Source organism: Calonectris borealis, chromosome 7 (genome assembly GCF_964195595.1).
Source record: "Calonectris borealis chromosome 7, bCalBor7.hap1.2, whole genome shotgun sequence".
Classification (NCBI taxonomy): Eukaryota; Metazoa; Chordata; class Aves; order Procellariiformes; family Procellariidae; genus Calonectris; species Calonectris borealis.
The window spans coordinates 5672627-5687342 of NC_134318.1; the positions used below are offsets into that span (position 1 = coordinate 5672627).

General features: G+C 39.7%; 2 protein-coding genes across 5 annotated transcripts in view; one reads left to right on the forward strand and one right to left on the reverse strand.

Annotated features, from left to right (window-relative positions):
* DNAJC9 (DnaJ heat shock protein family (Hsp40) member C9) overlaps positions 1-14716 on the forward strand; it is an 18330-nt gene continuing 3614 nt past the window's right edge. The window contains exons 1-5 of one of the 3 annotated variants that reach the window (XM_075154110.1): positions 1-252; positions 340-480; positions 689-943; positions 1724-1807; positions 2597-3985. In XM_075154110.1, coding sequence (XP_075010211.1) covers positions 73-252; positions 340-480; positions 689-943; positions 1724-1807; positions 2597-2716 — 780 coding nt within the window. In that variant the 5' untranslated portion in view covers positions 1-72 and the 3' untranslated portion in view covers positions 2717-3985. The other 2 variants (XM_075154112.1, XR_012674225.1) reach the window with 2 other exon arrangements.
* The window catches only part of FAM149B1 (family with sequence similarity 149 member B1), a 15194-nt gene continuing 4682 nt past the window's right edge, over positions 4205-14716 (reverse strand). The window contains exons 7-15 of one of the 2 annotated variants that reach the window (XM_075154078.1): positions 13125-13312; positions 12693-12823; positions 12058-12111; positions 11487-11599; positions 10633-10839; positions 8651-8777; positions 8200-8325; positions 7127-7208; positions 4205-5926 (exon numbers count right to left, since the gene is read on the reverse strand). In XM_075154078.1, coding sequence (XP_075010179.1) covers positions 5853-5926; positions 7127-7208; positions 8200-8325; positions 8651-8777; positions 10633-10839; positions 11487-11599; positions 12058-12111; positions 12693-12823; positions 13125-13312 — 1102 coding nt within the window. In that variant the 3' untranslated portion in view covers positions 4205-5852. The remainder of the gene's footprint in view (positions 5927-7126; positions 7209-8199; positions 8326-8650; positions 8778-10632; positions 10840-11486; positions 11600-12057; positions 12112-12692; positions 12824-13124; positions 13313-14716) is intronic. The other variant, XM_075154079.1, reaches the window with a different exon arrangement.

The window sequence follows — 14716 nt, forward strand, 5'->3', positions numbered from 1 at the left end:
AGGCGGGCGGGGCGCGGCGGCGGTTGGCGCTCTTGAGGCGGCGGGCGGGGGCGGTGCGGCGGCGTTGGCGGGATGGGGCTGCTGGAGCAGTGCGAGGCCGCCTTCGGCTCCCCCGACCTCTACCGCGTTCTGGGCGTCCGCCGGGAGGCCTCGTCCGAGGAGATCCGCCGTGGCTACCACCGCGCCTCGCTCCGCGTACATCCCGACCGCGCCGAGCCCGATGCTAAGGAGGAGGCGACGCGGCGGTTCCAGGTGAGCGCGGGCGGGAAGGAGGGCGGCGGTGGTGATGGCCCCTGACTGACTGACCGACCGACCGACCGGCTCCCTGCGTCTCCGCAGATCCTGGGCAAGGCGTACGCCGTCCTGAGCGACGCGGAGCAGCGCGCCGTGTACGACGAGCAGGGCAGGGTGGACGAGGAGGGCGAGGCGCTGCGGGGCGAGCGGGACTGGCAGGAGTACTGGCGGCTGCTCTTCAAGAAGGTGAGAGCGGGGCCGGGGTCTGGGAAGCGGCGGCGGGGCCCGGCAGGGCTCACCTCAGCGGGGCGGGGAAGCCCGCCGCTTCAGAGCGGTAGCCGTGTCTCCTTTATGAGCCTCGTGTAAAACACTGTGGGGTTTTTTTTATGCTGTCTCTTAAATCCTTCTGGTGAATAAACCCTGTAACTCAAGAAGTGTCACCTTTTTGCTGCAGATCACAATAAAAGATATTGAAGACTTCGAAAAGAGCTATAAAGATTCAGAAGAGGAGCTAGCTGATATTAAAGCAGCGTATATGGATTTTGAGGGTGACATGGACAGAATAATGGAGTCTGTGTTGTGTGTGGACTATACAGATGAACCAAGAATACGGAAAATTATAGAAAAAGCCATTGACTCTGGAGAAGTCCCGACCTACAAAAGTTTCGTGAAAGAGTCAAAGCAGAAAATGATTGCAAGGAAAAGGCGGGTAGGTTATATCAATCAGGGACGAAAGGGAAACATTATTTATTATAAGCCTTTAATCTCCCTTGGTAGAAATAAATGTAACTGTTCTTAAGACAAATGTTTGCCACAGGATTGCTGGGTTACAGATCTTGCTCAGTATCTCTGACGTTCACATTGTCACCTGTGTTCTCCACCCCCCCCAAATTGTTGTGAAAGGCTTTTGAGTCGTAATAGGCTGTTGCCTATTACTTCTTTCTTTTATTTTATTATTATACACAGTGGCTTATTACAGTTTAGCATGTTCCTGCATTTATTTACACAGCCATGAGTTGCTGGACTTAAGTGTGGGGTGGAAATATATTATACTTGCCTTTTGGCAAGTGTGAAATAATATTCTGGACTAAATGGACCTTTTCTCCAACCTGTAGGGTTTTTTTTTTGTGGGGGGAGGACACTCTGACTATGTGTACATGCACATCCCAGTAACCATTCTCCAATGTAAGACAATGTAATAGCCGCTAAGACAAAAAAAAATGTGGGTGGGGGCAACAGGGATGGGGGTGGACATCTCATCATGTTCAGCATTGTGAAACAGCAAAAAACTGTCCCGCTCTGCTAAATTGCAGAACCAGAATGGGCTTTCTCTTTGACTGATTTCTCATCTGTGGCCAAACTTGGGAACCGTTCGTGTTTCCTTGCAGCTATTTATATATAGATGCAAAATAAAATGTTTGGTAACTACTATAAGACTTTGTCAAATAACATGCAAAATACTTTTTAAAAAAACGGTTTGCTATTTTAGGCAGAAAAAGAAGCTAGAGAGGCAGAAAAAACTAAAGATGAACTGGGCCTTGGTGGAGAAGATGACTTGAAAGCGCTGATTCAAGTAAGGCTTTTTTTATCTGTTGAAGATAATTATGTTACTGGCTTATAATTGTGTTTTCCCTGAGCGTCTTTGTATTGCAGATCCTTGCAACTCTTCTGAGTTGCTGAGGTTAAAATCTGACCTTGATGTTAACTATCTATGTACTTTAATAGTCAGGTATGGTATGGATTTTATTACCTGTGTCTTTTTTAAAATTAACAGAGTTATTCTAATATACTTATCTTTACTGCATATGCAATCAAAATGCTTAACTTCTAGTTTTAGGCAGTTAGACAGGGAGTGTTAATGATTCTTTCTTTCTGAGGGATTCCACAAGGATGTAGCAGTTGATAGGTCTTACTATTTTGCTTTTTTTTGTTTAGGGGATCGAGGAAAGAAACATACTGTTTACGTTCTGTTTTTAGGAATGTTTTCTGTTTCTTCTTTCTTGTTGTCCAGCAGGCTTCCTAGAATGTTCATGCTTAATCATTCCTCAAATTGTAATAGAGTTTTGGGTCTAGAGGAGAAATTGCTTTGCTTTTCGTAGCTGCATATTGTGATTTTTTTTTTAATAGCCCCTCTTTACTTCTGTCTTGATATTTCTGGAAGTTAGGTATAGAGCCTAGAGTATACAAGCAGGCTTTTGCTTGACAGTACTGTACCTCCTGTAGCTTGTATTCCCTGTTTAATCTATTCTGAGATTTCACGTAGCTATCGGACTTCAATAGAATAATCTGTGTTGGGAAGTAGTAAAAGCTTTTGGTTTTTTTGTTTGTTTTCCCCACCCCCCCCATGCCTCCCCCACCCCAGAGCAGAAATAAAGATCGAAAAAAGGAAATGGATGACTTTTTGGCCCAACTGGAAGCAAAATACGGGAATAATGCTAAAAAAGGAGGAAAGAAGACTGCAGCCAAGAAAGGAAAGAAATAAAGAACTGTGTAGGCTGAAATATCGGGTATAATTTTGTATGGGAACACGTGGATTTGGGAGAACTTCAGAGTCTGTCTGGACTACTGTTTTGGAGTGTGGGTGCATGAAGTTGCAGTGACTGGGAGGTATGCTACAGAACGCATCACGAATGAGAAAGACAAAGCATTCTGGTGCTACTGTTTAGAATCTTTTGGGTGCTCTCCAGTTGAGATCAAACAGATTCGTGACTAAAAGTTTTGTTACAGTAAGGAAGTGGTGTGATGTTTGGGATGCCTGGGTGTTCATTAAACTTGTGTTGATACCTAATGGGTATCAGTACAGCCGATGGTGAAAGAAACCACGTCTTTTTGATACTCATGCGTTTTTTTTGTAACAAACCCTCTGCTGTTTTTAAAGGTCTTTGCACTTCAGCTCAACAGGTGTTTTTCAGATATTCCATTGGTTTTACAAAGATACTTTTGAAAATTGCAGATTTAATAAAAGTTTTTGCAGAATTCTGTGCTATGTCGCTTCCCCAGCCCTCTGCGTGGTCTAAATAACTGTTCAAAACAAACTGATCATGTTGACTCTTCTGACTGATTTAAGTCAAGTAAATACTACATGCTTCTATAGCAGCTGAAAATACGGTTGTATCGTTAACCGTGGTGTCAGTGCTGGTGATGCTACGTTAGATGAAAGGGCCACCTCATGTTTGGCCTTTGCTGATTGCCTGTGGCAGGAGACTGCACCATGTACATGACTATGCAGAAATTCTCTAACGCGCTGAGGTAATAAACTTAAAAATCCACAGAACAGAGTCGGTTCTGTGTACGTACAGGGTTCGTGATGTCCCATGGCAAGGCATTCTAAAGCTTAGAAATGTATTGCATGTTATTTCAATAGCATCGCAGTCAAGTCTGCTGTAGGAGGGTAGCGATTAGCTACTTTGTTGTATTTGTCAACGGTTCTGTTATTTCAGAAGTGAAGTACTTCTGTAAGATGTGCAAATACGTTGAAGGTTTTTACTTCAGCTGTTTTTAAGCCGCTTCACGCATGTGAAGGGTGACTAGTTTTCAACTTGCTGTAGCTCAAAGGAATGAGGCTGGCTTTATTTTGTGGATCATCTTTCAAAGGCTTATGAGCCACAAGGTGAACGCTTACTTTTGAGGTGAAAGTCCTCATTGCTTCAGTGATAGCATTCAGAAACTGACTATTTAATAGAGCTTCCGGGGGGGAAGCTAGAGGTAGAATGGTAACTCTGTTCCCTTTTACTTGGCTGCTTCCAAAAATTATCCTGAGAGAGTACAGCATATCATTGTGTTGCACAACACACGACTTGAACGTTACTTTTACTATACAAAATAGGTATCTTAACAGCGCAGGAGAAGTCTCTGGTGTCAACCATTTGTACAGAAACCAAAAACTACCTTATGATGAGACTGCTTTCACTTTTTTACCACATAGACTCCACTAGGCTATAAAATACTACATTATGTTACTAGAAGTCTATTCAAGTTTGTTTGTTTATTGTTTTAATTCTTACGCACGAGGGCTACAGAACACTAGCTTGGTCCCTGAGGAATGGCACCAATATAAACGGGACGCTTATCTCCGTTTCGCTTGAGATAACTAAATGACACACTGTACAACGTTCCAGAAGTCTCAGCTGTTACGAGAAACTGTATTTTGAAAGTGTTTAGTGAATAGAGGCCTCTCTTTAGCATCAACTTATCTCTATGCAAACTTAAGAGATTTAGATTGAGACCAGAGCTTTTTCCCCCCTCTAGAAATGCAAAGGAAAGTTAACCCAGTTCCATTTGCACAGTTCTACTTTGCTTTCTTTTCTGTTCTTTTTGATTAGAGCATGCTTGGATCAACTGGACTCAAGAACGTCAATATGGATTAAAAATTATTAACTGTTCTGTAGGTACCACTAACATTTGAGAGATTGCATAACTTAAGAGTGGGGAAGTAGGAGCCACTTCATAAGAATATTGTCAAGTTTTTTCCATTATGAACTGTAATTTGGAAAATATTAATAAGGAAATTTAGAAAAAAGTGCTCTTTAATGGGATTATAAAGGAACAACTGTTTTCGTGCAGCAAAACTTTTAACTTTGTTAAAATACAGTAAGCGGTTATCCTCGCCTTGTCTTTACATTTGTCGTCTGGCACTTACTGCTTGGGAGTAAGACCTTCAACTAATCACTTATTTTGAGAAGCCTGTATTTCATGTTTTTGTTTTATTTGGAGCCCGAAGGCCAACTACAGCTAATACTTCTGGTATGTCTGTCACACAGTGCAGAACACATCTACTAAAAGCTATGTTGCATCTGTGGGTTGTGGAACTTAATGGCGGAGTGCAGAAACCTTGTATAATTGCAGGTATTTTTAGAACGGGAGACTGACCTATTCTGTGAAATTACCCTCTGGAAGACCATGTACTTTGTTAGAATACTGTCTGGAACTACTTGCAGTAACAGACTCCTTTTTGCCTCTTAAACCTTCTTCAGTCACTGAGGAAGAGGTATAAGTATGTAGCACAGGACGAGTCAGTGGTGTGCTACCCTTAAAGCTGTCCATTCTGTTCATCTGGCTTGCTGCCTTGTTTTTACACAACTGTGTTAGTATTTGCTGCAATTACTACAGGTTTCATAACTTGTCTAAGTTGAGTTGTAGAAGCAGTATCATGTGCCGTGCTTGCTTTTGATAGTATAATATTGCTTTAGACATATAAATATAGCTTTAAAAATTTAAGTTACTACTGCTGTGGAAAACCTGATTAATCTTCTGTAGAACTAACAGAAAAACTGGCAGGTTCTGCGGTACCTGTCTGTACCAACATGAACCAGTCACAAGTCAGTAATGGGAAAACAGCAACGACTGAGAGCGTTTGCTAGATTTTCTAGGAGTTAGGCTTTACCGCCCACTGGAGTATATTCACCCTTCCACTGGAGTGTAACTTCTTCTACTGGTAGAAAATGGAATGTTCAAGTATACCCCTTCTAATCTTTGGCAGCTGCTTCTTAATTTGTATAAAAATAATTATTCGTACGGAAGGGTGTTTGAAAACTCCCTGTAAACAATGTTGACATTGCTCAGAATTGAGAAGTGGTTCATGACTCTCTGGAGGTGGATGGATACTTCTTCATGGCACGTCAGAACCCCTGTTTGCTTTTTGTCACTGATCCACTTCGACTGCGGGCTTTCACAGAACCATGCAGCTGAAGACCTAATAAACAGAGATCATGTACAACTTTAAGCTTCAATCCTATCTCGTTAGTATATTTTTATGTGGGAAATTCTGACAACTCCATAAGGAATCCCAAAAGACTGTGATGAAAGGAACCCAGTGTAACTTGTCTTGACAGACCTAGTTTTCACGAAGTGCATCTCATCCCCTGCTCTGTGCTGCCCTTTCCAGGTGGAGGGGATACTTGGCATCAATACAAACTTAACAGGGAGTGCTCCAGGTGGACTCAGGTGAGAGTTATAAAGATGGCATTCAGCAAAGCTGTTCCAGGGCACAAAAGTTGACTTTTGCTTTACTATAATCTCTGAACAAACTCCCTCTCAACTGACTAGACCAGACCTTGTGTGTGCCATGAGGTGAAAAACCTAAATCTCTGAAGGTAAAGTTGAAATAAGTAAGGTTCACTGGTCTACCGTAACACTTGTGTACACACGTGCAACTTAGTCTTGTAGCTTCCGACTATTAAAAAAAGAACCACAACCCTGGCTGTGACTGTGTAGCTATTTGGAAGCATATACGAAGACTATTTTCAAAGTGTATTAACCGTAAACAATTTAAGGAGATGACTTTGCAGTGAAGGGAAACTGGAGGGAAGAGTATGCATTGTGTTCACAACAAAAATGCCTTCCTGCTGCCTTGATACTTTTGATCAATTAAAAATAAGTAGTTTTAGATGAGATTCATTTTACTGATTTCAGAGGATGCATGTGAATTGTACTGGTACGGTTACTGGCTTTAAAATATACTTTGAGTTGTTCTAGTGCAATTCTAGTACAATCCCTTCCAGTTACAATGCAAATAAGTTTCTTTTGGACATAATGCAATTTCTTTCAGTTGTATAGTTGAGCAGAAGGAAAATCCTTGGACAGAAAGTAGTTGTTGCTAGTTCCTGTTCAAATTGGCAACTCATACTCTTAACTTTGACATGAGAAGCATTGGGGCTGACTGCATTAAGCTTCCTTAAATGATTTAAAATACTAGGGGGTAATAAAAAAAAACCCAACATACCCAAACATACTCTATATGCAAGTATAAAACTTGTATAATAGAAAATTTAAAACATGAAGTAGAACTTTGGAAAAACCTCCTCAATGTAATTACCTATGTAAGAAATGCATCCTTGATCCAAAAGCCTACCTCTTGCTTAATCTTATTAAATTCTATGACTGATGACCATACCTGAACCTGTTGGTCCTCTGCTTGTCCAAGATTGATTACTATAATCAATAACAGTGCAAGAACGGCGGTGCTGTGGATCTGGCTGAAAAGACAGTTCAAGTTATTTATCTTTGCATGAAAAATTCTAAACATCAAGATTATAATGCAGACTACCTAAACATATGTATTTTCTAATTGATAAGATGTTGTAAAGGTCTAAGTAGAGCTTTTACAAGTTTAAGGACGGTTAAATCAACCTAAAGCTCAACTCCTACAGAGTAGAAAATATACTTTTATAACACTCTTACTTAGAATGATCACTGGGCCAGTTAAAGGCATTCTCATTCTCACCACTTCTGGAAATTATTCTGTTTCAAAATAGATTTTAAAAAGTTTGTACACTCAACTGCTAAGTCAAGGATGTTGAAATTATACACAGAAACCAAACCAGTAGCTATTTAAAAGCTATTGTTAAAATTATAGCTTTTAAAGCTTAAGATAAAAATACTTTGTTAGATAGGACAAGATACCAGTAGAGTAGGTTTTTCAATAAATTAAACCAAGAGCATTTGATACGGAAACAGACTGGACGTTAGTAGTACAGCAAACTTGTGCAAGAAAGCAATGAAGAGTATCCTACCCTTGCGTTTCTGTAGGAATGACTTCCCAACGTCTATGCAAAACTTTAAAGCATCCTCTCCTACCCCACAGTTCTTCTTAAGCCTTCAGAGAAGATGCTAGATTGAATGTTACACCTCAGGTAACACTTAGCTTTTTCCACAAGCATCTCAAACTTGGATTCTTCAAGAAAAGTGTAGTATCACCAGCTGCTTATAGGTGTAGTTAGGAGCTGGCTGCGGGGAGTATAGTGAGACGGTTATCCCTGAACGATGACTTGTCCTGTTTCTTTTGGAGGTGCCAAGCAATGATGTTTCTGTTTACCTGTGAGTATCTAATCAAGTTGTGAACTTGATGAACCCCCTGGTACTGATTACCTGTGGTATTTGGTTCTTGGGTAATGTTTACCTATGTTAATTGTCAAAGCACCCTATTGAGTAACTTGGGATAATTTGGTATAATTTGCCATGCTTTACCAAGAATGCGTTGGTTGTGTTAGGCCTGGAGAAATGATCAGGTAAGGAAAGCTGCTCCTGTAGCTGCTGGTGGGTATCTTCGTGTGTTGTTACACTGTGAGCGCGACTTGAGTTCCCTCGAGATTTCTGCATTGAAGAATAACAGTTATGGCTACTTCTTATTGTAGCAGTACATTTAAAATAATTAGCCTAGGAATTAAAGCTAATTTTCCAAGTCAATCATTCTACACCTAGTTATGAGGAGAAAAAAAATGCTGGCACTAACTGGAATTAAAGCATTCAATTATGGGTGATGCTGTCTGTCAAAATTGATAGGGCATTTTTTGTGCATCTACTTCAGTTGCTGTCACTTACAAGATAACAAACAAATTAGAACTCTTGGGTTAGGTAACTTGATCAGCAGCAATTACAATTTTAGACTATCCAATAATAAAATTGTTGTGCCTATTACCGTTTGCCTCTGGGATCCTGCAGCGCTCACGTGCTCTGCCACACTGGTGGTAGTAATAGGTGGTAGGAGATTATTTCGGCTTAGCGGCAGCGGGGAGGGTGAGGTCAGCTGCTCATGTGCAGTCAGACTGAAATGTGCCAATAAGAACAGAAAAAACATATAGTTTATATGTTTGGCATTGTGTAACATACAATGTTGTCAGTTTGTTTGGCATTATGTAGACAAACAATGTTAAAACTAAGAGCAGTGGTTGCAGAATTTTGCTACAAGATGCTGGTTAGGGCTGATTACTGGAGACCGTATTTAAGAGGAGTTCTGCAGCGGGTGAAGTTTGGCAGAAATCTTTTTCGTCTATTAACAAGGACTTCTAGTTTTCAGAATGTTTAATATGAAGCATATAGGCAAAGCGAGCCTGAGAACGAGTACCCCAGCAGAAATCCTGGTAATGGGTGTATATAAGAGCTAGTTGGTGGTTAAAATGCATCCAGCGCATTTTGAGGGAGTGTGCTGCGCAGCTGGTACTGCAGAATAAAGCTGTGTATATTTAAAGGTGTCTTCATGGGCAGTTACCATACAATGGTAGAATCTTGTCTGCCCATTCCCAGACACAGCATTATTTTCTGCTCTTTGTTCATACCCTTGAGGATGAAGTACTGCTTGCTGCTAACTTTAGCCTAGCGATTGAAGATAAACAGCCTAGAAAACAGCAGCGGCCCATATTTTAAGCAGAGTAAGTAAAAAAGCTATGTAATGCAAATGCATTTCACTTATTACAAGCGTCAAATAAATCGTCTGGGGGTAAAACAAGGCTTCTACCTTCTCCATATTTTGTTTGCGTATTTGAAGGAACAGGTGCAAGAGGCTTTTAGAAGCCTTCTAAAGGGAGCTAAACCAGTCTAATTGCACAAAATACAAAATGAATTAAACATTAGTCACAGGAAGAATGTAAAAGAATAAGTAATCTATTTTCTAGATACAGTCTTTTCATATGAAAGCCTTTTCACATGAAAGGTGTCTGCATATTATTGTATGTTTGAGAAGTGCTAGAAATGATTGAGAGGCATTAGCTCATACATGTTCTGGAGTTGACTCAAGGAAGGATGTTCTGTAAAAATACATGAGAAAAGCTTCAAACTATAATCAGCATTTTTAAAAAGACTTTCCTAGTGCTCTCTACATACACTTAAACGTATATGGTAATAAAGGGGAGATGTTAACAATTGTTAAATGGATCGAAGCCTGAGGAAAGGGAACAGAGGCATAAAATATTGCAAGTAGAAACATCAGTTGCAAAGGGACAAGGCACAAGTCTCTAAACAGTACATGACAAAAAATAACAGGCTGGATGAGTTTATAGGTAAACTGCAAAACTAAAAGGAAACTATGTCAATTTACAATACCTGTGGAATATAAAAGTATATTAAACCCTGCTTTATTTCCTAATACCCTGTAGTCCCTGTAAATGACTACATTCAGTCAGATCATTATGCCAAACAAAAATAAGATATTCTAGACGTGATTGAGGGTTCACTGAGTTCATTAGGAGTCCTTTGGTCAGTCAGATAACCTATCTAAGATAAGCACCTTCTTTATAGCCCGGTCTGGGCTAGGGTAGCAACAGGCAGTTTGACCTCCAAAAACTGTGGACTTCTAAGTTCATCCTGAAAACAGGCTATAGAAAAAGAAAGCTGATGTCAAGAAAGAGATGGTGGTATTTGCTTTGCTTGTACTGGACAGATTGAGGTATATAGTTTGTGTGCAAAACTACCTACATATGTATGCAATTCATTGAATCACAGCTTGTAGAACAGTAAACATCAACTTTAGCAACTCGGCTTTCTCAGGGGAGATTGTGCTTTAATGGGCAGTTAATTTCTTTAATCAAATAATTCACGCTTTTTCTGTTCGACTGAATGCTTTTTGTATAAGCTGGGTTCTCTAAATACAGTAACTTGCAGTGAAAGACTGGCTTTGAAACATACAATCGAGTCCCCCTGAAGACATCGTCCACAGTCCCTGGGGTCCCAGTACGAGAGTGGCTTGTGTTGATGGGATGCAGGGTACGTGGTGGTGGGTTTCGCCTTCTTGTGGAGCGTGACAGGGATGACGTGCTGAGCTCTAGAGGACGGTTTGGCCATACCCTGGGAGAGAGGATGGAACTGGAGCCTGGCCGTTTGTCATCCAGGTCCCTAACAAAAGAATTACAAAACCAAAAGAGAGATTGTCAGCATGACTGATAACTATCCTGTCATCTACATGTGACATGAATAATATTATGTGTGGATAGAGATTATGTGTTTTCATTTGTTTACGTAACTATATAAAGTAATTTACAGCCAAATTAGGAAAGAATAGGGGATGGAAAAGAAAAAAAGATGCCTATCTTTATTTTTTTTTCACTGAACCATGAACCTTCTGATTGAAGATTCCAGTATATAAGTAAAAATTAATCACAGAACAGATTAAAAAAAAAATACTGTAAACACCAGTTTTCACAGCCATAGCCTAGATCTAACATCTAGCCTAGATCCATAGCCTAGGAACCAAGCAAAACAGTTTCTCTATCCCGTTCTGAGCTTCATTTCTTTTCAGGATGTCAGCTAGCACCAACAGTAATGCCACAGCTGTTCACGAAGTGGTAAACCAGCAGCAATCAAACAGAAAACATGTACTAGAAGTATACTGCTTCATAGAGGACAAATAAACAAACAAACAAGCAGGAAAATAATTGAGAATTGCTTTCTCCACTGTAGAAAGTTATCTCACGATGTTTTGGGTTGAATCCCTCTCAGCGTGAGAGTGCCCTGCTTTACAACAGATGACTGATAGTTCTTACAATGTTTTCTCCATTACAGGCAGATTCCTTTGCTGTAACTGGATCCCATGTATCACCATCAAGCCATTTAGATTATGTTGAGAGCCACTACTTGACCCTTGAGAGAGATTTACCTGAAAATTTAAAAAATAAGTAAATTACTGTTTGGCAGAGATATACATACATATTTACAGATTTTGTCCTTCTAAATAATCTTGGAGGAAAGAAATTAATTTCTTCCATGACATCCAGATATATACTCAGTTATATTATTTCCCCATCTAAGATAGGCATCTTAGCATTCCATTTTTCTTGGAAATGCTAGTGCTTAGAAAAGGTATCCCACCATGCTATGTCATACTTAATATTTTCCAACTGAGCTTCTCATTTGCATGACAGGATCTTCCAACAATGGTTATAATCAGCAGCTTTACGAAACAAATTTTCAGTGTATGTTGATATTTTATGTCAAGAACAGAACTGCAAACTTCTTTCCTGGAATACAGACTGATCTGGAAAAACATCAAATTCCACCCACCATAACGACAGCAAATAGAAAATACCAGAGCTTTAATCTCTCCAACATACATACTTGAGGTGTTTTTCTTCTCTTTTTGCTTTTGCGGCCACATCTGGTTTTTGGGCACTACACATACAGTAAGGGGAAGATGAAGAAGAGGCAGGGACAGAAATAAAGAAGAAAGAATAAAAAGAAATAAGAAGGAAAGCGTTGAATTAAAATGGAATAAACAGATAACACCTTGGTGCTCACCACTCTAGGAGCAGATCATCTAAAGCAGATTATACAGTCAAATTCAGTGTCTGAGAAAAAAAACTGTTTTACAGCTGCACTGAGATTTGTCCTCTGTTGCCTGATGAGTTAGCTATAGATAAGCCAGTGAGAATAGGATTTCACACACGCAATCCCAATCTCACAATTTAGTTCAAATGTTATTGAAATGTAGAAAGAACTACATCATTAATGAACAGTCACCACATGGTTGTCCAATACATATATAAAATATTAAGTTTTAAAGAGAAAAGCAGGAATTAAAACTTGCAACAGAGGAATAACAGAACTTAAGTGCTAGAAAGGACAGTCAGCATTCATACAAAATCCAAACTAGTTATGTATCTGAACAGTCCCCTGACATATTCGAATCTGTTTGCTTAGGTAGCGCTGTATTGATTTGTCCCTACACAAACCAGCTGGCTAAAAATACTTACCAGATTTGATGTCACTGAGGGCATTTTAGTTTGTGGCACACGAGGTAACAACACTGGCAGAGGATCAAACTGCAAAGGGCTTCCAGCATCTGCTCTGATTGTTTCTACTGTTATGATATTTTTCTCATCATCTATGCAAAGCAACAGAGAATTCCTGTAAATACAGACTATTGGCATTGCCAGTTGTGGACAGTGCTATGAATCCAAATTTTTTAGAGAGAGTCCTCTTAGATGCTAAGCTCTATTAAATGTTTTGAAGGCATGTCTCACACAGTTAGCAAAATAACCTTTTTTTTTCCCCCCTGAAAAAGTTATTCCCAAATACATCCGTCCCTCATTGCATCCTTTGCATCCTCCTTTTGAAATCTTCAGTTTAACTTTCAGTTAAACTGAAATCCCCTTTTGAATCTTCAGTTTAACTGTGATCCTTACCAGAGGCTGACCCTTCCCAGTGTCTGCAGATTAATTCTTCCATGCAGCCTAGGACTTCACTCCACACATCATCAAACACAAACGTGAGCACAGAATCCTTCATGCAGGAATATGGAGAGATAGGAGGAAACCCCAATTTCCGTCTACCAGAGGACAGTCCCATTTTCCTCTCATGCAACTCCTCCTCCCTGTAAAAATGTAAGCATTACCTGTACCATAAACACATTTTCTTTGTCTCCTATATTTTGTTGCATTTATTTAATAGGACTAAAACATCAGCTAAGGCTGCGTTTCTGTTCTATTTTCTCTTAAACTGAAATAGGCCAAGGCAGCTGGCCGAATAGCTGGAAGACGTTACTTCAGGAGAAGTTTTGTATTTATCACACAATATTATTTTCTGAGAGCTGATAGTTTAATAAACAGCAATATCAAATAACAGTCTAATGCTGAAAGAAGCAAGCTTCTGTACATTGGGCACCTGAACTTGTATTTCTTCCAGAATCTACTGCTGACCTAAATGAGAAGTGACTGAGACAATCACCTTATTACCGCACACCTTGGTTTCCCCGTGCAGAATGACTGTAAATGATACTTCATGAATAATAAGTAATTTACCAAGGAGATCAAAGTTCCATTTAAAAATAAATATTAATAGTTGCAGTGATATTTGTTCATCACGTTGTTAGGATCCATATCTAATGTCACTACAGAATTCTGAAGACAAGAAAGAGGAATGTTACTACTCATGACCGTTTAATGCCACTCTCAGCCTGCTGCTCTAGCAGCCAGGAGGTGTTCAGGGCACAGGCTTAATTCAGTTTTAGACAATTAGATGTAATCAATGAGAGGGGAGAAAAACCATAATTCACAGCAGCAAGTGGCCTTTGCTGCAGACTCTTCCACAATGCAAGAGGTATTCTGAAGTGTGAAACCTGGAAGACAACTGCTCAAAAAAGTTTATGTTCAACTGCCAAAAGAAACTTTATAGAAGGGAGAAAATAATACTGACGCAAGCACATTTATTATGGCTTTCCTATCTGCTCCCTGAATTAGTACTTAAAACAAAAAGCTACAACCTTGACAAAAAGGAGATACCACTAGAACAAGCTGTAATACTTCTATTATTTTACAGAGACAGCAATATTGTTTGCTGCAGCAATGTCTCTCTGGCCTGGTCAAAGCAAGCCACCTACCAATTTGAATCTCATAGTCCATGCAGCTAAGTGGCTTTATTTATTAAAACCAGTTAAGTAGTTAGCAACTGACAGAACCATCCAGAGTCCTTACCCAGGCCATATGTTCATATTGGTGGGTTGCATAGAGTAAAGGGGCAAAAAGAATCCTCTTTATGCCACCCTTAATCCTTTCTTCTTAAGATAAAAATAGTGGTAATTATTTCTTGGCAAGCATCAAATTCACTCTAATTCTTAAATTACCACTGAAAATCTGGAAAGGTACAATTCCACCCAAAATGCTGGAACAAAACCAAAGCAGCACACTGCTAGTGCATAACAAACAACAATGAATTTGACTTAGTATAAAAAATGAATGGCATTTAAACAAGTTTTATTAAATATGTCAATACATAGCAG